A 20,935-nucleotide genomic window follows, 5' to 3' on the forward strand; every position below is an offset into this window, starting at 1 on the left:
TGACCACAAAGTGAACTGCATTTTTGTTACCAAACAGTGAGCATCTCAAAAGGTCTGCTGCTATTTGCATTACGATTACCACAGGACCTAATTCAAAGCTCGTTAAACTCACTAAAGGAATTCATTGGACTGCGGTGTCCTTCCCTTCAGCTCATACTAATTTATGTGTTTGGGTGGGAGGGAAAGCAGGATAGATTTAACCAACACAAGTTTTTCAGTTCAGGAGGACAAAATCAAATTTTTGATGTGTATGAACCAGTGAATATCTCCTCCCCTCTCTGACACCAGCTAGACTTCTTTCAAATGACATAATAAGGCACAAAAAGGCAGGTTTTGGTTCCACACAGGCCCATTCCTAGAAAGCTCCAATCACCCTCAACACCCCGATACAAGTAGGAAAACAGTTGTCTTACATTTGTCATTCTATTAAAATGTGCTACATATAGCAACATAATCTCACAAAAAGGGAATAGAAGATTTGTTACATGACAATAAAATGGATTTTTATGTATTTTTCTATTATTATTCACAAACTTTTCATCAGTATGGCAAAAACCTCAGCTTGTAAAGTCATTTCAGTAAGGAAGAGCATGTGGAGTTCTATGCCTGAGGAACGGTTATAACTATGAACACAAACCAATTTTCACATATATAAGAAAATTCATATATGCAATTATCCTCCTTCAGTTACACAATTGTCATTTTTCTAATGACACAAGCAGCCTTACAGTCTTGGCAAAACGTGATCCTGAGCTTTGCGTGAGTAGTTTAAGACATTACCTTTGATTTCAGTGCAGTTGGTCCTGACAAGTTCACCACCACTGAAAAGTTTCTCTATTTATTACAGCAAAAATAACAAAGTGAAAACACAGATTCAAAATAACATAAAGGTTTCAGCCTGCATCCATTTCTTTCTGCCATGGAAGACCTTGCAGGGTCACATTATAGCCATAGTCACTGACGTGCCTCTAATGGTGCCAGTATTAAAAGCACAGCAACAACCACCCATCGTGCCAGATCTGACTACAAGTCCTTGTATTTGTGCTGTATTGTTTAAAGAAATGTAACTGAAGGGTGAAAAAAAGTTCTTGTAGGGTTTTTAAGCTGGAGTCACAACTATGCGGTTATTGCTAAATTGCTTTCAGCCAGCCACTGCCCCAAGTGTGCAGGACATCTATCATCCCACTCACTAAAAAAGGCCTGAGTATGCAAAATGCCAACAAAAAACTAAACAAACCATGAGTGAAAAATGAGCATTAAGTGCAGCAGTTGTACGTTATGGAAATGTATATGATTTGTTTTGCTTACAATGATGATAAAATTTAAAGAGGCTACTTTTGCAAATAATAACAACAATGAATGAATCAAGTACCAAGCATAAGTGCCAAAGAAAGAAAACAACAATATTTAACAGAGGCAGATGCTTTAGGAGGAAAGGCAGCTGCTTGAAAGAATTGCAAGATGCAATGGCTTCAGAATGCATTCAGGTAAATAAAGTCTTTCTGCCTAACTTTGCAGGTACACCCCTCTACAAAAAACTTTCAATACAACTGAATTTTAAACACATTACAAAGACAGATACGTGTTTATTTTTACATAGGAGAGTACTCCCTCTGACACTGAGAATGAAAGTTAGGCCCCCATCCTGCTAGGAATGGTTTTTTTTCCTCCTTCTTCATGATGTGGATGTAAAAATTAGTATTCAGTTCAGTGTTTCCTAAAGTGTGGAGCACTCCCTTTTGGAGAGGGATAGTTAGAGCAAAATGGATGCAAGAATGTATGAGACTGTGGTGCCGGAGTATACTGATTGCATAAGGAGTCCAAGTGAAGCACTGTTTGAAATGGTATTGGAAATGGGCATGGACATGTGCTAAAATACTTTGCTGAATTTGCAACTATACATAACATTTGGAGGAATTTTAGCCCAAAATCAACACTACTCTTTTTCCTTAAGAAAAGAAAAATCCTAATAGTTCAAATAAATTCTCTAGGCTTTTTCTGGAACTTAATAAAAAATATCTCCTCCTGATGTCCTCTTCAAGAGATTTCCAGACTACAAAGTTTTTTTGCATAAACAGTTAATAACATGTACAGAAAAGATCCCATTGTCTCTCAAAAATTAAAGTTTTTGGAATAACGATATACATACACACATGCACACACATATCTATACCCACACACTATACATACTATATACTAGATGTACTATATACTAGATATATTATATTATTTTATATACATATATAAAGAAAAATCTGTTTCATTCTGTTAAACATGTTAATATTTTACCAGATCAGTGAAAGGAGAGAAAGTATAATTTAAGTATGTTTTTGTTGTAGCATTTAATGGAAGAGATATCAAGAAATTATATGCTATGAGTTCCAATAATGTGTAGCACTTAATAATCAATCAAAATTAAAGAAATTTCAAAATAACTTTTAGTATTTAGCAACAAATGACGTCCCTACAAAGTTCTATTATCTATGGGCTTGATCTTAAATAATATGCTCGCATTTATTTCTCCAAGAGTGTAATCAAGGACTATTTTTTGTTTCTGTTTTATTACAACATTAAGCATACATTTGACTTATTTGTAGGAAAAAAATAACTAAAGTATATAACAGTATACCATAACAACTATAATTTTTAGGCAGTGCAGCAGTAAGCACTATATGCAGCTGCTGTTAACGTTTATTGAAGACAGCACCCAAAAACCTCAGCAGAAGGTGTGTATCACGTGATGTACCTGTTGCCAAAATGCATATGTGTTTCAGTGAACAGATGAGTGTTTGTGAACATAAAACCTACCAAATCCATTGGCAAATTACAGCAAAATTCTCCAAAGCCTGTAAAAAACCTTGTGCACCCCTTTTCCTCATTTTTTGGATGTCTGTGCTTTATTAAGTGATAGAACTGGAACATGCCTCCTCTTTTTTCTTTTTGTCTGGCTAATTTTACTACCTTGTGCTGCTCTTTTTTTTTTTTTTTTTAATTTATATTCTGCACATGAATGAAGGAGATTGTCCTTAGCTGGGCAAGCAAGCTAATGCATTTCAGAGAATTGGTTTCTATTAATAAAACACACAGCTGGCAGCTTCTGTTCAAAGGCGTTAGAGCAATGTGCTTGCAGAAAGGCAGCAAACCATTTTTACACAGGGTCACATCTTCAGCTTGGAGGCAAAGATTTAACAACTTTTGGAGGTGAGATCACAACTGTATTGTATCGTGGTTCATATCCACTACTCAAGCACTCTGAGATAAGCAGTTTGCTGTGATGAGATGAATTTATACACCCGTATTAATGAACGCTAAGCACCAGAAAAACGTAAAAACAAGACTACCCAGAGCTAAGTAGCTGATCCATTTTCCCCTTCTTGAGGATGAAGAAAGATATTTTGCAGATATTGACTGGTACAAACAAATGATATATAAAGCAGAACTTGAGCTCCTTGGATCAAATTCAAATGATTGTGCACATTTTTGCTGTATAGACAGGAAAGTACTGATAGTTCAGTATGTGAAAAAAAAAAAAAAAAAAGAAAAAAGCTTCAGAAAGGTGATTTAGTATGTATAGGGAAAATAACTCTGAGGTTTAGATTAAAAAGATGGTTGATTAACAACAGTATAATCGGCAACCCTCTTGCATACCAGCTGAGGAAGCATTTGAGGCTACAAAGACATATATTTCTTTTGAGCCGCATGTGTGCGGAAGGGAGCAACGCCTCCATTTTAGGACTGCATTTCCAGGGAAACAGAAGGTGACGAAGCTCGAACATGTGCTCTGACATCACACTTCACACTGACAACATTTTGATATAAAGCATGGTGACAGCTTCCCCCCCTGCTCCCATCTCAGGAGTACTTATGAGCAAGGGATGTAGTGTATCCTTCTAGATCTTGTCTACCTCTAGATTTCAGCTGCTACTGGTGTGCTTTCATTCACAGTCCAAAACTGCTGATTTCATTTTAATTCAAAAAGGCATGGCAACCACTGAGATTTGAATTTCCTCAGTCCAGAGCAAACATAAAATTGGAAGGCAAAAAAAACCCCAACAAAAAACCAAAACACCCCCATATTTTGTATTCTTTCAAGTGGATTTTTTTTTTTTTTACCCCAAACTGGAACTATTTTTAAATCCTATTTTCTCAGTGTTAAATATACCTTGCCTAAGCAGGGGAAAAAAGCCCTCCTTCATGCTTAGAAATTCAAGTTGCTTCCTTTTTATTTGCACAGGCCACTAAACCATTCCTATGTTCTTTATGCTGCAAAAGGTACAGCTTGCACAAGGAACTGTTATATCTGGATTACATCAAGTAATATTCACTCCAGTTTGCAGACAGCAATTTCCTTGCCAAGTTTTATATTATTAATCCCTTGGTAAGCTGAAAGGAAAAATATCTGGTTCTAAACTCTTCATAAAATGAAGAAGGGAAATCCATGCTTTTGGGGGGAGAATAAAAATCTAATCCATGGAATTTTAACCATATTTATGAAGACTGATGTTTAAAGTAAAAGAATAGGGAAAGCTGAAGTAAATTTCAGCTTCTTATAAATACAATTAATTACAATATTTACTATAAAATGGATACTTAGGACATTAAGATAACTCCAGATTCACATCAGTGTGTCTTCAAAAAAATAATTTGCTCCAGATATTTTAAGTATTACCTTTCACCTACATATTGTAAAATTCATTACCTAAACTTCTCTGGCTGAATGAATGAAAACCTGACAGAGATGTATGTGGAAACAATCTGACTTGGGTGAAGACATTCCAATACAGGCATGGAAAAACTGCTGAATATGCACAATTACACTTTATGACAGGAGGTAACACTTGGCATGTCATTTCATTTGTATCTTTAATATAAAATACACATTTTATATTTTTTCCTTCTGAAAAACAAAATGTAAACTTCATTTAGTACAACCTGTCAGGATAAATTGACTACTATCCAAAGGCCATTGTTCCTTCCCAATAGTGGCTGAAAGGCTTTTTGGCTGATGAGAATCTCCAGTAAAAATTTTGCTCAGGTAGACATGGGGGTGTGTGTGCAGTGGGAAGCAAGGAGAACTGCACCATACATGACAGGAACAGTGTAGGTTATTCATTATCAAGAGAGCACTGAGAAGATGAATCTATTTAGTTATTGCGGGTTAGAAAATAATAAAAAGGAAAAAAAAAAAAAAAAGGCTATAATCTTTTAGGAGGCTGTGCAGCTGTCTCCTACCCAGCAGTTCTACTCAGTCCAATCAGCCATGTGCCTGTTTTGGTGGGCTTGGGAATATCCAGAATAATCCCAGCTATGGGTTGCTGCATGGGATGATGTACACCCAGAAACTCTGCAGCAGTTTGAAGTATCACCACAGCCCTCATATCCATGGATGCCTGTTAAAGCTCCAACTGGACCTGCAGCCTCACTCCAGCTGCCCAGGGTAAGAGGAGTTTGGGAGCCTGGTAGCCCTGCAGGTGCTCTCCTCTGGCCTGGCCCCAAGCACTGGGGCATCCCCTCCCTTCCCTGTGCCCCAGCCCCACCATGTAATGCTTGTCTGTGGCAGCACTAATGCCTAATTAGTCCCTGGGGATCTTAACAAGAGAATTATCTAGACGAGTAAATTAATAGCATGGCAAACTCCATAGAGGAACTTGGAAGTGGACCAGAATAAATCCCCACCAAATGTGTACCAGTTTTGATATCATGTCCTCAGCACCCATTGTCTTACTCTGCAGATCTGTTCCTTTTCTACCTCAGTAGCAATGTAAACATACTTTAAACAAGCCATTTCCAAACCTGGGTGGTGAAATTTGGGTTCCCAATTTGGTTTGACATATCTAAATAATAGGCTAGCAAAAAGCATTCACAAAGCTTCCCTAAGGACTACTTGTTTTTATAGCTCTTAAAATTTCAGAGATATTTATGAAACTCAGACACTGTTATGCAAGCACATAAGAAGAATGAATTATTAATGGTCTAATAATAAAAAAATGGCTGTCATGCAAGTCTGAGCAGTTTTCATACAATGCATACAAGTAACAGATTCAACTGCAAGATAAACTTCTAGTGAAGCTGTGGAAGAAAGTCTCTAGTCATGATAAATCTTCTGAATAATGATGCAAGGAGTTGTAATAGGGGCAGTCTGCTAAATTTAGATTACTAGGAAAAAAGAATACATGTAGATCTTCTGTAGAGCTTTTCTGTATTATTTCCAGTTATACACTTTATGTCAGCTACACACACACACAAAAATAGGTAGTGAAGAGCTTCAGTATATTTTTGAAGGAGAAAAGTGCAAGAATTCGGAGGGTTCAACTGATAATCAAATAGGAAGCTTCACTGCATTACGTGGCTTTGCCTTAGATAAAGAGGAACTAGACTGTTAGCACAGAAAATTACTAAGAAATTATTTTGGTTCTAAAGAACAACTGACAGATGCTGAAGAGCTCTTCCACAGAGAAGATAAAATTTTAGCAGCATGTAAACTGAGTACTTACATTAAAGGATAACACAGAAGTGCTACAAACTGAAAAGAGTATAATTCTGAGAAAGCAAGAGAGCTATGAAATGTGAGCCTTGTGGACAAAGAGCTCCAAAATACCTGCATGGCCATGGTGAAGCCTTATAAGAGGAAGGAGAACTCCTGGCAGTTGAAGGATTCTTAACATCACAGTTACCAACTGGACATGGTGGAAAAAGGCAGTGATCCCTCTTTATAAGATATACAGGAAAGGAAATTTGTAACAGAGATGGGAAAAGGGTTCAGGATGTTCAGATAAGCCACAAAATGAAAGCATGGCGTGTGTTGCACTGAGTGAGATATTGAAGGAGATCCGAAGGGACTCTCCAGCAAATATAGTAGGAGCTAGTAAACTAATTCTTAAAGGGTTTTTTTTTGTTGTTTTCTTTTTTTTGTTTGTTTGGTGTTTTTTTTTTTTTGTGTTTTTTTTTTTTTCCCCCCCCCCAGCACCAAATAATTCAAATACTGAGAAAGAAAACTACTGTTGGCTCTGGTCAGTTGATGCAAATGCCTTACAAAATGGCTTTGCATCCTTGTGGGAAGGTGTATGTGACAGCTTATTTCGCTCCAATAAGCAATGCTGATGACTAATACTTGTATTATGGACTTCTTTAAAGTTATATTGGCATATGGTGGTACATATTTTGACAGTAATTTGAGCCTCTGAAACCCACAGGCAGGCTCATGAGACCAGAATAAACCTAGAAGAAATGACATTATAAGGACACTCAGAGAAAGAATCCCAACTAGAACAGCAAAGGAGTGACCAGAAATGTGAATTCTTAACCTCTGTGTTTCCAAGTAAAGGAGGGCGTGCTGAGAAGTGGCTTACATCTATAATTCTGCCAGTTTCATGTTTTCTTTCATTTTGCCATCAAGATTTGGATCTACAAAAATATTTACATTCCTGTATACCTTAAAAGAAAGTCCTCCCATACTTGGCGTGCACTGAATTGTGACAGTTGCATTTGTGTTTTCAATGCCTGTTTTTCAACAGCCTGCAGCAGTCCCCTCACTGCTGGTCTCCAGATACGGCATCCTTACAGGGAGGCACAAAGGACATGTGCATCACCCTCCCTGCCTTACTCAAAATGAGAATCTTGTGTAGGGTTTATATATATATAGACACATTATATATGTGTATGATGTTCTTTGTATGTTGCTTAAATCCTTCTAAAGACATTCCTAAGTGTAGTTATAGTCCACAGGGCAAACATGTTCTTGATACTGACTTTATGAGCATTTTTAGGTACAAACTAGCAAACAAGTAACACTTCAGTAAACCCATGTTTCATTACTGCTTACTTCATCAGAATCCCATTTACCCAGGCTCTCAGAGGTCATTGCTACAGTGGCAAATTGTGCACCACTGTCCCAGCGTGCTGGTGGGTGCAAATAGTACTTGGCACAGTCAACGGCAAAAAAATGTTTCACTTGGCATTAACTAGCCTGGATGCTCAAGCTGTACATAAGCCAAAGACAAACCACCTATTCAGCTATCTGGTTAGTTAGCTCCAGCATGCTAAGTGAAAACACAGGTTTAAACACTGGAATACAGCACTGTAATGTATAGGATTTCAAGAAGAGTTAATTTTTCCTGGCATTCACTTTTCTTCCATATTATCCCACTGCCTTAGGAAATCTCTCAAATACCCTTTGGTGTGAGCTATATGTCTACCAAAGTGTTACCAAGAAAACATCTTTGCAATAAATGATATACCAGAATATTTAGTATCAGTCCTGCAGGGTTTTCTTAGATGATGCTTAGTAACAATAGTTAGACCAACAATATTGAATAAATGCCCAGATACACAGGTTGTATTTTATCTGTGTTTCCATTGCTAAAATCCTCCTAGCCCCTTGTTATAAATACATTAACTTCTCTTTTTGAGAAATCAGCAAATTTCTTCTAACATGCTAAGTTGCTTGTACCATGCACTGATTTGTTGTTTGATGGAACACGCCCCAAATCAATCTCTTTACAGAAAAATAAAAGCTCGGACACTGCTTAGCTGGCAAAATCTCTAAGACCGAACCACATTCTGAAACCTGACTTCACATCTCCCAGCACACACACAATATCTTATTTTCATTGTCACACCAGACTGCTAAAGCACACGGTTAAGTGGAAGATGAATTTTCCAGATTTCAAAACTCCGTGTGAACCACTGCAGAGACACATGCACATGGTAGCATCCCTATGGGACAGGTGATTAAGCCTTCACGCTGAGATGAATGCTATGCAAACTCAAGATAGCAGAGGGGTGTGGTGTAACTTGAGGAGGTCCCCGATTGCTCTGAATTCCACATTATATCTCCTAATCATGAGCAAAATACAATAAACTACTGTGTGGATACTCTCATTCAAGCAGCCCTTCCTTCATTTAAACGCTCTTAACAGAACATGTCCTTAATGGTTACTAGAGCAATTTTTTTTAGGGTTTTATCAGATCCCAGTAATGGAAAAGCTATTTCAGAAGCCTAAAGCAAGTAGTATATAACAGTTATAAAAATAAGGTGCAACAATTAGAAAAGAGTAAAAAGAAAAGACATCTGTTACGCAGTCTGCTTGAGCTGATCATAAGTTGTTATTAAAGTACCTTTATTAAGACATATGAGTTTAGCCTATTTACCTGGTTATGGGTAACAAATTTTGCATAGCTGAAGTAATATTTTGTGCTTGGGGTACTCCTCCTGTATCTCCTATTTATGATCTCTTTTACAAATTGCATTGGGATGATTTACTCCATAGGAAATGCCTATTTTTCTCCACTGACTAGATCTAAAGCAGAGGTCTTCATGCAGATTTTGTTTTATACAACTTTTATATGGAATTATCTTTATTTATGAAGTCAAATACAATATTCTAATGTAGCTCATTCATATTTGTAGAACAGGATCCAGGGCTGTTACAGAAAAGAAGGCAATAGCAACCCCACATGTAGTGTTGCATGGCAAAGGTGACTGGTTCTCATGCCTGGTGTGCTTCAGAAAACGCTATTTCTACATGAAAAAACAAAAACCAGAAGACCTTTCTCCAACCCTGAGTTAGCATTTACACTATCTGACAGCCAGTTAAGTTCCATGAAGTTGGAAGATGCTTTGCTTTGCTCACAGCATAAGCACATGCCGTGGCATGAGGTTAAGAAACAAAGTTCTTTGCTTCTTTCAGGAAGTGTCCCAATAACTGATACAGCTATCACTTTGTTTGCTCACAAACTTTGGTTCCTTAATGAGCGTAAGACATACAAGATGCAAAAAGAATGATGCAGACACAGGTTATATTTGCATATTTCAGTACCATCCATTTTATAGTAAAGAAAACTTCCAGTTCCATACTTTCTTTCCACATACTAAGTCCTTTCCTGGCTTATCCATAAATTGGTTGTTTAGGGTGTAAATCAGTCCATAATCAAGCCATGTAAGAGCTACCTTTCTTAGTTCCTGATTAATTGGAGTTTTAAAACTATCATCTGATTAAAATGTGGTTCTAAAACAGTCGTTACTGGACAAACTAAAAACCAAACCAAAATTATTAAAGTCACGAAGAATACATGCACAGGTCTGTGTTACGAGACGAGAGATGCATCCTATACATATGTACATCCATATGCACACATACATACATAACATGTGAACAACCATATGTACACATACACAAACATATACAGTTGCAGGATGGGTCTAAAAGAGCCACTTGGAAGAGTCCTACTGTTGAATGGTGTGAAAAAAAACATTATTGGCTACATAGATATACAAAAAGACTGTCATTGCACATAAGGGTATTTATCCAAGCCATTTGTCCAAAAATGTCATTAAATTGCTACCTGCTTTACTTCTCTATAGGACTGGAAAGGTGTCATAAAATTAATGTCCCATTCCTCCTCTGACTTCCTTTTGGCCAGAATTACCAAACTCCATGTGTGAGTGCAGGTAATGTCTGAGCCCTAGGTCTGAGCACAGACAAGCTGTCTAGCTGCTTGGTTAACTGCTCCTATTCAGCAGTCAGAGTAAGAGCTCTCTGGCCATCATTCAAAAGTGGTGGTCAGATTTAAATCGGGTAGAATTTATCCTATATCATAATTTTCAACTGAAATAAAATACTATGAAATAGGAGATTGACATGGTGGCAGGGCAATAGGTTTGTGTCATTTCATATGCGAGGTATGTAAAAAAAGAAAGTGTCAATGTGATTGGATGGTTTCTGTTCCAGAAACAATCCTGAGCCCAGGAGTAGCTATAGGCCTATAGCCCTGAGTAGCTATAGTAGCAGCATGTTTAATAATGAAATTCATATAACTTAGTGCTCTAATAGGTCCCTGCTTGTGGTTTTGACCTCTGAAGAATTTAACTATCCTTATTTATGTTTAGTGCTGCTTTTTCATTAAATTAGATGTCCAGACAAATAGAAAATATTCCAGGAATATTTTCCTTTTTGTTTACACCACAGGAAAAGTCTAAAGCATCCAAAAGAAAGAAAGAAAAAATAAACCACTGTTGTCAGTAATCCCCTACTGTGCTTGTGACGTCTTTGAAAAGCAGGATTTTATTACTACTATTTCTCTTCAATTTTCTTTGCTGTTCTCTTTTACTTGTTTTTTGGAAGCATACATGCTAAAACTGTTACTTATTCTGTTTTTATTTACCTTTCTTCTATTTATAAGCAACACATGTTCTTCCATAGGTGGGAAAATCATGTTTTGATTTACACTGAAACCCTGTCTTCGAAGTACAAGGTACTTTTAAACAAGACACTAGTTAGACGGAGAGGGAATATGCATCTCTGAAATGAAACTTGAGTTTCGTTGAGAGTCCTAACTTCTTAAATATGCAAGAATATTCTCTGTATTATCTACATGTATCCACATATACGGTAGTGGTGTCAAAAAAAAGCTGAGATACATTATCGGAATCATAAACTGTGTCTCACTAAACTACATCTATCTTCAGGCATTTTTCATATCACTTTTACAACCAAAAGTGGCTACCTCAAATCCAAAAATTGTCTTATCAGACGTAGATCTTTTGTAAGCACTGTAAACTATTTAAAATTGAAGAAAAACACTAACAACTGGAAAACATTGTACCAAATATATCACTTCTCTTTATCTCATACTTTCACATTAGCTTTGATAGTTTCTCTTGGATATGTATATTTGCAAGTATTACATGCAAACTGTCTGCAATAACCTGATGTTTTGTTATGTGGATTGTGAAATTAATAGTTGAAAATACTCAATGCTTCACTTTTATATTGCTTTAAGCAGCTAAGTAACTTTTTTTTACAGTAATTAAAAATCTTTTTAGAAATATTTAAGCACACTCGTCGTGGAAGTTAAAATAGTGAGTTTTCCACCCAAGTAATTTAAAAAGGGAAGTTACAATGGGTTCTTGAATTACTGTTAAGTTTAAAAGATGCTTTGAAAAGATTAAATATGTATAAAAAACTTATTCCAACTTTATAGTTGGAAACACAGGCATATAAAATATAAGTCTGTATGGATTAATTTAAACATAGTTTTAACTTAGGAGGTTAAGCTCAGGAAATAGGTTATTAAAAAAAGAAAATGCTAAAGATGTTAAAATTAAAACATAAAAGATAAAATACTGTTATTTTCTCAACAACAAAGGAGCATGCAAATATGCTGAATATACATTTAACCAACCCTTGAGCTATTTCCAAGACCAGCCTATTATGAAACTGCACCAGTGAACAGTTAACCACCACAAAGTTAGAGACCAGTTAGAGAGGAAAAATGTTTCCCTTCTGCGCGAATCTCCAACCCAAGTTATTCTCATCCTCCTGCTCCTCCTGTTTCGCAGGGAACATCCCATCTGCTGCAGCCCCCAGCTGAGAAAACCAACAGAGACTAGAAGATGCGACCGCATGCAAGGCCCCGCATCCCCGGCCGGCCGGGTGTCGCGCCAAACCTCCCTTCAACACGCACCGGTGAGACGAGATTGCGAAGCGTGGCCAGCGAGATTAGACTTGACTCTTCCTAGCAGTGATTTTTGGAGAACAGAAATTCCACTGCATAGGGGAATATTAGAAGTGCCTCCAGTGAAATACTGAAACACTTAGAGGTTATTGCAGGAGATAAAGCTTAACATTTGGTAAGCAGACGGAGGCACAGGGAATTAATCTGATGGTTGTGTCCCCTAGGGCAGCTTTTGACAAATAATGGTTTTGCTCATATAGGAATGAACAAAAGTTGGTGGGTTTTTTTTCCTCATTTGTATTCTTACAAAGGTTATTCTTATTACAAAAGGCTAATTAGAAGAAAATAAAATTTCCCTTGCCCAACTTCATAATGGGTGTATACATGAAATAAGACCTGCAGATCATTTGTGGAATGGATATGTTAACATATTGCAGGCAGATCTGACCTTTTGTAGGCATTCCCAAAGAGAATGTATCTGAAATAATCTTAGTTTATTGATTTTGTTCTGTCATGCTTTTAATTTTCCTGTTCTTTAGTATTTAAAATAGTAAAAATTAATTCTTGGGATATTCTGGCTTGTCTTTGATCATCACATTGCCCGAGGGATGGTAGAAAGAACTTAAATAAATAAAACAGCCAGAATTTGGAACAGCTTCAAGGGAGACATTTACCAACATCCTTATTTTCTTCTCTGAGGATGCAACATGATGCAATCCAGCAGTTACTTAACAGAAATAAAAACGTTCAGTCATTGCATACAATACAGCTCCAAAGGAGGAGGAAAGGGTGGGGAAAGGTTTCATTAGTGGTTTGTTTGCTTTTTTTGGTTTGGTTTATGGGGGTGGTTTTTGGTTTGGGTTTTTTTTAATAAAGTCAGAAATTTCTTCTTTTAGGCACAATCTAACTTTGCAAAGGAGAGCACTGCTATAATTTGAAAGTGAATAAATTGAAATTATAAACTGAAACTATAAAAAAAGAGGAGAAATAGTTAAAGATTTGAGAAAAGAAAGAAAATTTGAGTTCCTGTGACACCATAAAGGCCTCCCTAGCATAAAAGATTTCAAGACAAGTGATTGGGCTCAATAAGCAACTTTAGCAGGAGAAAAGTTGGGCAGCAGAATATTGTTTTCGGAGGAACTTCACTGTGACATGCCATTGAGAAAATGCTATGAAGCTCAGTCAGGCTTTTGGAAAACCAAAATTTGCAGCTTTCCCTTTACAAAAAACGAGGATAGTTCAACTTTTCTTCCTGACTAGGGACAATGTATCTCAAGAAAGAGAAATTCTGCATTTTGAACATGATTAATCTATGATCATGAGAGTAAAATGTTAAAGAGATACTGAGCATTGTTTCCAACTTAATGAATCTCCTTTGGAGCTGCAGCACAGCAGCAAACGCCAAGTAGATGCACTTTTCAAATACTTATCTGAGTATTTCATCTGGGATGATGGCCATTTATTTTATTTATTAGTCTATACAGAGCAATATAGCTTTAATTTATTCCTTTTCAGCTAATCTGTGCTTGAGTGATTTCTGATCCCATGTTGTGAAGAAGGTTGAGGATAAATTCTAGTTTCCTTGTGGTTATAAAACTACCATTTTTCTCCTCTCCTTAGAGAAAGATGGAGAGCAAAACACATAATACTCTTGAAAAAGGCATTGTGCATCAGATGACCTTCCAAAACAAGTACAAGGAAATTTCTTAGCACAAATGTTTTTATATTTAGAGCTACACAAGTATCATATAACTGAAGAGGTTTGGGGTCTTTTTGTGGTTTTTTTTTTGTTTGTTTATTTTTTCCTGGTTTTTTTTGTTTGGTTGGTTTTGTTTTATTTTTTAAGGAACAATCAAAGTGCTATTTTAGGGGGGAAAAGTAGTCTTTTCCAGAGATGCTTCAACATGCCCTGCACTGTCCTTACACCAGTAATTGAATGTACACCATAGTTACCTTCCTCCATCACTTTGTTGCAGAGAACATTATGCCAGGACTTGGGCCCAGGCCAGGGGCTAATTCCCTTCCTGCACCCATGTCCATGGGCTGGTGCTCCGGAGTGCGTTCACTTTTGCAGGTCTAATGAAGCACTGGTCTCTTTCACGCTTAGCCATTTATGTAATTTTTAACAAAAAGCAGGGCTTGCTCTTGCTACAGCTTGCCTAGTTTTCCCCAGAGTTTTTCTTCATGTCCCTCTTACTTCTGTCATGATTTGGTGTCTCCTTGTTCAATCAAGCCCGTTTGCTTCAGATACTGTCTAAAAAATAAGTTTCTCTGGTCCACCAGCCTGTCTTCACCTGTTATTGAATGAGCATCACTGTGTGCTCTTGTGTCTTCACTTTCTTCTTAAAGGGAGAAGAACACATTTGTAGAGAGGATGAATAAGCCACAGAGAAAACATACAGATCTCTATTCAGGTCACAGTGGAAATTAAACAATATTTTTCATTTGCTGAGCTCACATCTCCTTCCCAATCCTTCAAGATTCTCAACTTTTCCAAATGTGGGAAAATAATCACATAAAAATTAATCACAAGTAAACCAGAAGTAAATAAAATTTTTCTTCCCCCCCCCCCCCCCCTCATAACAGCTAAAACGTATTTATGTAATTTACATCTCTATTCCTGCTAAAAAACCTGCTCTGATATCTTCTTTCTAGTTTATCAGGCTCCTGCATAATGGTCTTGCTGGCTTTTCTGTAGCATCCCTCTTTTAACTGTTGGAGCAATCTGAGAATAGCATGAAAAGCTGTAAGATGACAAAAAAGTCTCTACTAAGGGACCTATTTTGGCAAGTGTCAATGCAATGACCATCTGGTAAACATTGACTTGGCCAGCTTAAACGTTGATGTTGTTATCAGATACTCCTATGGGTAGGAGTTACTTGTTTAGGGGTGCCCTTTCAAGACTCAGTAATCTGAAGTTTGTCTGAAGCTGAATATGTATTAAAACTAAAGGTGTTATACAAATGGGAAGAGTTTTTAACAGGAGCTTGTAATTTTTTCAAGATTGGAAACTCTGGCAGGTTTATATTTCCATTTTCAGTGGTTATTAGCTGCTTCTCAAGGAAAAAGATTGATTATTTCCATTTAGGTTTACAATGTATTTTTAAAAGCGTAATTGCATATGCCAAATATTCATCGTTGTCCTTCAGGGTTTATATAAACTCCCAGCAGGATTCAATGGGACTTGGCATCAAACAGCAGGTGGACAAGCATTTGGGCTCGGAGCAACTACGGGAAAAGTGGCAAGGAAGTGAACATCAATTGTTAATTTTGACTTTCTTCTGGAGAAAACAGACTATTTCTTGAACTCTTTGGAAGAATTAGAAAAATCAGTACAACAAATTATTACCACATGGAGAAACCCAAGCTAGCTGAACAAGTCTATGACTACAGTGTCATGTGGTGGGACAGACTTGAATATCAGAAACAGCACAGTGTCTCAGCTAGGTTATCCCACTAGAAAGGTTAAAAAGTTGTGAACTCAATGGTTTGGGTTATCTAAAAATCAATAGATGCTTTTTGGAAAGCTTGACAGAGATCTTGCAAGTAATTTCATTAAGGGAGCCTCTGTGAACTTTGCACAAGCCAGTAAGAAAATGACTGAAGATGCTAAATGCAAAATCATAGTTTTCTGCCTGTTTTAAATGAATCAGCCTGACAGTAATCTTCACCTAAACCTGAAAAATACACAAAGTTTCCTCCTGTGCTTAGTAGAGGAACAATCCACAATTTTAGGGTATAATGAGTTCATTAAGGATTATGTTTGAGTGAACTTTGATTTGTGCAACCAGCCTATTGGCATTTCCTGAAAGTGATAAGAACTGGACTGACATCTTTCTGCTACAATACACAATAAACTGATGATAACTTGGTAGATAACAGAAAGCTTTGATTTTTATCAAGCTTATTGTACTCTGTTTATTTATTGTGACATTTGTCATTTAATTTCAGTCTAACACACTAATAGCATTCCATACTATAATTTATCTTGTCTGGAAGAAGTTTTATGGGAGCACCCTGGTATCATATTTCTGTTCAGAGCAGAAGACATCTATGTAGTAAATACAAGCCTCGAAGAAATTAGTATTATAAACATGAAATATAATTCAATCTGTACTTAGAGGTAAATATGCCCCATTCTTTCTTGTAATACTAGCCCCAGGGCCCCCTAGCAAGCCAAAGGCTGCAGCCAGGTGTCACTGTCCCCAAGCCCCCTCTTAGGCAAGGGGCACCCCTTCTGCCAGGCTGGAACGTGCCCCCAGGCAACGACACATATACCCAGACCTACGCCCAGATTTCTTTGAGGCACCACTGGAACAGGTAAGAGAAAAGATCTACCCCTGTCTCCATTCTTCTCAGATGTTTAACAATTGATTAAACTGGGCATTTTAAACTTAAACACAAACCAGTGTTGGCACTAACATATTTTTACTACAAACGCTGTGATACTCGGGTTGTGGTCTTAACCCCTGGAAACTGGAGCCATTTATGTATTTCTTACGTATTGTGGAGATGGCAATTTTAAGATTAAAAACATTTTTTTTAACATTTAAATTTTAATATTTAAAAAACATTTTTAAATACTTATTTTGAAAAATAAAATCTTAGGATTTAGGAGCTCCAACTCATATGTTTTAAATACTATTTGAATCATTGAATGAGAAACAATAGAAATAATTGTTCATTTAAAAAAACCTCCAGATTAACTTTTTCAGGTTGATGTATTCAGCAACTGAGATCTTGCTAGCCTATATATTCACCATCCTAGCATGCAAAAACATATGGATGTAGTTATTAGTAACTTGAAGCTGCTTTTAAATTATAGTAAATTAAATATTTTTGGACTGTTGAAATTGCAAGTCTGTCAGACATAAAAAACTAGCAGATATTGTTTAAGCGCATTTTAGTAGCATGAACTACTTATGATTTTTAACCTAGCTTGTAAACTAAAAATCTGCAGGAGCCAATCTGTTACAATAACAGGCAATTCAAAAGAGAAACTAATATTAAACATGAGGATTTAGAAACTGCTGCTTGCTCTTTCTTTACATGGTCCTTTCTTAGATACTTATTTTACAGCTATCTGCACATTTGCTTGAACAAAGACCTCTAATATTATTTATTCATAAAACTACAATCAAAATGGAAACTAAAAAAACCACAAATTCACACATATTTAACTTAGAAAAAAGAAGTTGTTGCAACTTGCATGGAGCAATCAGCTAGACTAAAGCAATTCAACATAGGCAAATGGTGTCTCATCCTGCTGTTAGCCAGAAAATCCTTACAACTCACTCAACCCAAACTGCCATGTCGCAGGAGAGGCTGAAAGCTCTGGTGATCCTCAGCCAGGCTATGTTCCTCTCTCTGAACCATTAGTCATCTCCCGAGTCCTAAACCGTCTTTGTTCGGATAATCAGTTTTCACCAGGCATTGTCAGAGATTTGGCAGCTTGCCAGACTTTTGCCAAGTCCCACATTAGCCCTGAATGCCAGGCTGCTCCAGGGTTAAATACAGTTTTAATAGTGCTGCTCCAGCGAGCACCCCAACAAAACTGAAAGCCCCCTAGTGTAACTGGCAGCATTCAGGCTGCCAAATTTGACCACTGTACCAAAAAGAGGACTTATGTCCCTAGAAGGACCCCTCCACTGCCCCTCCCCAGGTACAGATGTGTTGGTCCACAGCAAGCGGCTCTCACCCAGATGCTGGCACATTCAGGAGCCTTACAATCTCATGCAGCAGCTTTCCCATAGCTAAGAAATAAATATCCTCAAGGACATGCTCTGGCATCACTAAAGTAGGCAGCTGTCATTGAACTAGAGAAGTACTGCAAGGAGCTGAGATGCAGAGCAGAAGGACACCTGTTCTTTTTATTCTACAAGCAGGTTGAGATCTGAAGGAGACAGGCATGATGGTCACACATGGGTCAGGACAGCTCAGCTGCGTTTTCCATCTGAAGACCAGTAATTACAGACCTTTCCATTCAGAAATTCAGAGTTCAGAAAACCCTCCACTACCTCCTTGGAGGGCCCAGTCCCGCTTGTGGTTGAACCGACTTGTCCCTTACTTCCCAACTTTCCCTCCCCATGAGAAGGAGAGGAGTGGAATGAGAAGGGGCCATTTGGTAACGGCTGTCAGGGCAGCGCTTGGTCAAAGCCACTTCCCTGCCAACATGATGACAGAAGAAACATTTTCCATAGGATACTCAAGGCTGTGTATGCCTTCTGAACACATTCCTACGGGTCATTCATGCCGACTGATCATGAATGAGAAACAGAAAACAGCTTGGCCAGTGGTGGAGGGAGGGGGAAACATTTGCAGGTCTAATTTTTTTGCAAATATTTTTCTGTGGAAATATTTTTTGAAACCTTTTCTAATACATTGGCAGTAACAGACTGGGGTTAAGGGTAAGAATTTACAAGTGAAGTAACTGCTTACCTGTTTTATTCTAGTTATGTTTCACTTTCATAGACTTGGTAGATAGCACCATGTGTATAAGTTTCCCTTATGCTAAAGCCAGTGTTAACCCTAAACTAAAAACTTTCTGTTAATGGTTTTCTGTTCAACCCATACAAATCTCCTGGCTACGCTAAATTTAGTTAGCCAAAAATATTTATTTTGCATTCATTCTCTATTTTAACGTAAATGACTTATTTCCTTTCTTTGGTATTAATGAATACTCAAGTCTGGAAAAGCTCAGACTGATCTAAAATGCCAAGATAAACATGAGAAAAATCACATGCTTCCACTTGCCCCCTCCAGCTGTTTCTTGACTGCTCTGAACTGCTGTCCAAGCAGCCCTGCTGGTGAGAGGATATATATGTCGCATCATACGAGCTGAGGAAAGAGCAGCTTAATAGAACTTCTCAGATGGATCAGTAGGAAATAAGATTATTCAAGAAATTAGAAATAAAATCAACTATGTAGATGAAAGCATTTCTAATGTCAGAAAACTGCAACGTGTATGTGAGTGTGTCTGTTTACATACTTTACATTTTAGACGTTACATACAGTTAAATTACAGAAGTTTGAAGATTACGAGAGAAAACTGTGCTGTTACTGGAAGCTGCCTAACAAAGCTTTCAAAAGGGTTTATGGCCCTTTCACAGGCATGGAATCTAAACACACTTACATCTCTGTAACCATAGGGTAGGTGTCACCAACATTTTATTTCAAATGACTCAGCAGTTAAAAACCTAATACTCCACTCATTTGCAGCCAACAAAAATTAATATGTGGTCTGATCTGAAAATGGAAAGTCACCTTATGATTTAAACAGGTACATTGGGAAATTTTTAACTTCCACTCCATAGAAGCCCTACATGTATCCACACGCAGGACGTGGCTTTAACTCAAGATCCAGTTCTGCAAGGCCTTCTGCAAGAACACTGTCATCCATCAAGTTCAGTGGTTTAATACCACCTGGACAAAAAGTTAAGATGAACTTTACCTTCATATCAAGATCATAAAGTCTTCCCTTGACCTACTTGCAGACATATACTTGGAGATATTTGATGTTCTCTCAGCTTGAGTCTAATTACCAGTAATTAGAGCTGTATCTTAGGGTGACATAGTACAGCCATGACACAAGCAGAGACTTGTGACTGTCATCAGTCTTGCTAGATGTGATAGAACAGTATGTTGGGACCTTCCTTTAGAAACCAACACATAATATCAGTGGGGTTTTCTGTTGGTTTGTTTAAACTTTTATTGGTTTTATTTAGAATAGAATCATAGAATTGTTTGGGTTGGAAGGCACCTTTAAAGGTCATCTAGTCCAACCCCCCCTGCAATGAGCAGGGACATCTTCCACTAGATCAGGTTGCTCAGAGCCCCATGAAAGCTGACCTCCTCCAGGGAGGGGGCAGCTACAAGCTCCTTGGGCAACCTGTTCTAGTGTTTCACCACCCTCAAGGACTGTTTTCTTTAATGCTGTGTCATATTTACTAATAAAACCATCTGTTTGTTACTAGATAACTGCTCAGAAGCTCCCTCAGGGCAGGGAATAAGAAAGCTATGGAAACCAACCCATGACAACTCAGCCAACTGGGACTTCTCCCAAAGGGCCAGAGACAAGCAAAAATCCTTTGGCAGACAGAAGATATTGCAAGAGTGAATAAATGCCAGAGCAAACAGTGGCCACAAAAACAGCCTCAGTACAATCAGCCTTAAAAATATTTAGAATTTTTTATTCCATAAATTTTTTTAATATTTTGGCCTCACTGAGAAAAACTTCTGCTTTAGGATCAGCTCCAGTGAACTGTGAGGAATGCTACTGCCTTCTTCAGAGGATTGAAGCCAGAAGCCTAAGTCCTGAATTCAACCATCAATTCATTGGTTGCCTTTTCAGCATTATAGGCAGGAGCTCAAATAAAAGCACACATTCTATAAAATCCCTTGTAGAGCAGAAATGAAGTAAGAACACAGAGCATGATGTCTTTACTTCCCAATGTAACACTGCAACCAATTTCTGAACCCT

The 20,935-nt window shown here is 37.5% G+C and overlaps 1 protein-coding gene across 1 annotated transcript in view; it reads left to right on the top strand.

The window, feature by feature from the left end:
• Positions 1 to 20,935, top strand: part of LOC141931003 (uncharacterized) — a 79,081-nt gene that overhangs the window by 51,093 nt on the left and 7,053 nt on the right. The window contains exon 4 of the mRNA XM_074842608.1: positions 12,341 to 12,467. Within this exon, the coding sequence (XP_074698709.1) occupies positions 12,341 to 12,467 (127 nt within the window). The remainder of the gene's footprint in view (positions 1 to 12,340; positions 12,468 to 20,935) is intronic.

This window comes from Strix aluco, chromosome 16 (assembly GCF_031877795.1).
Source record: "Strix aluco isolate bStrAlu1 chromosome 16, bStrAlu1.hap1, whole genome shotgun sequence".
NCBI lineage: Eukaryota > Metazoa > Chordata > Aves > Strigiformes > Strigidae > Strix > Strix aluco.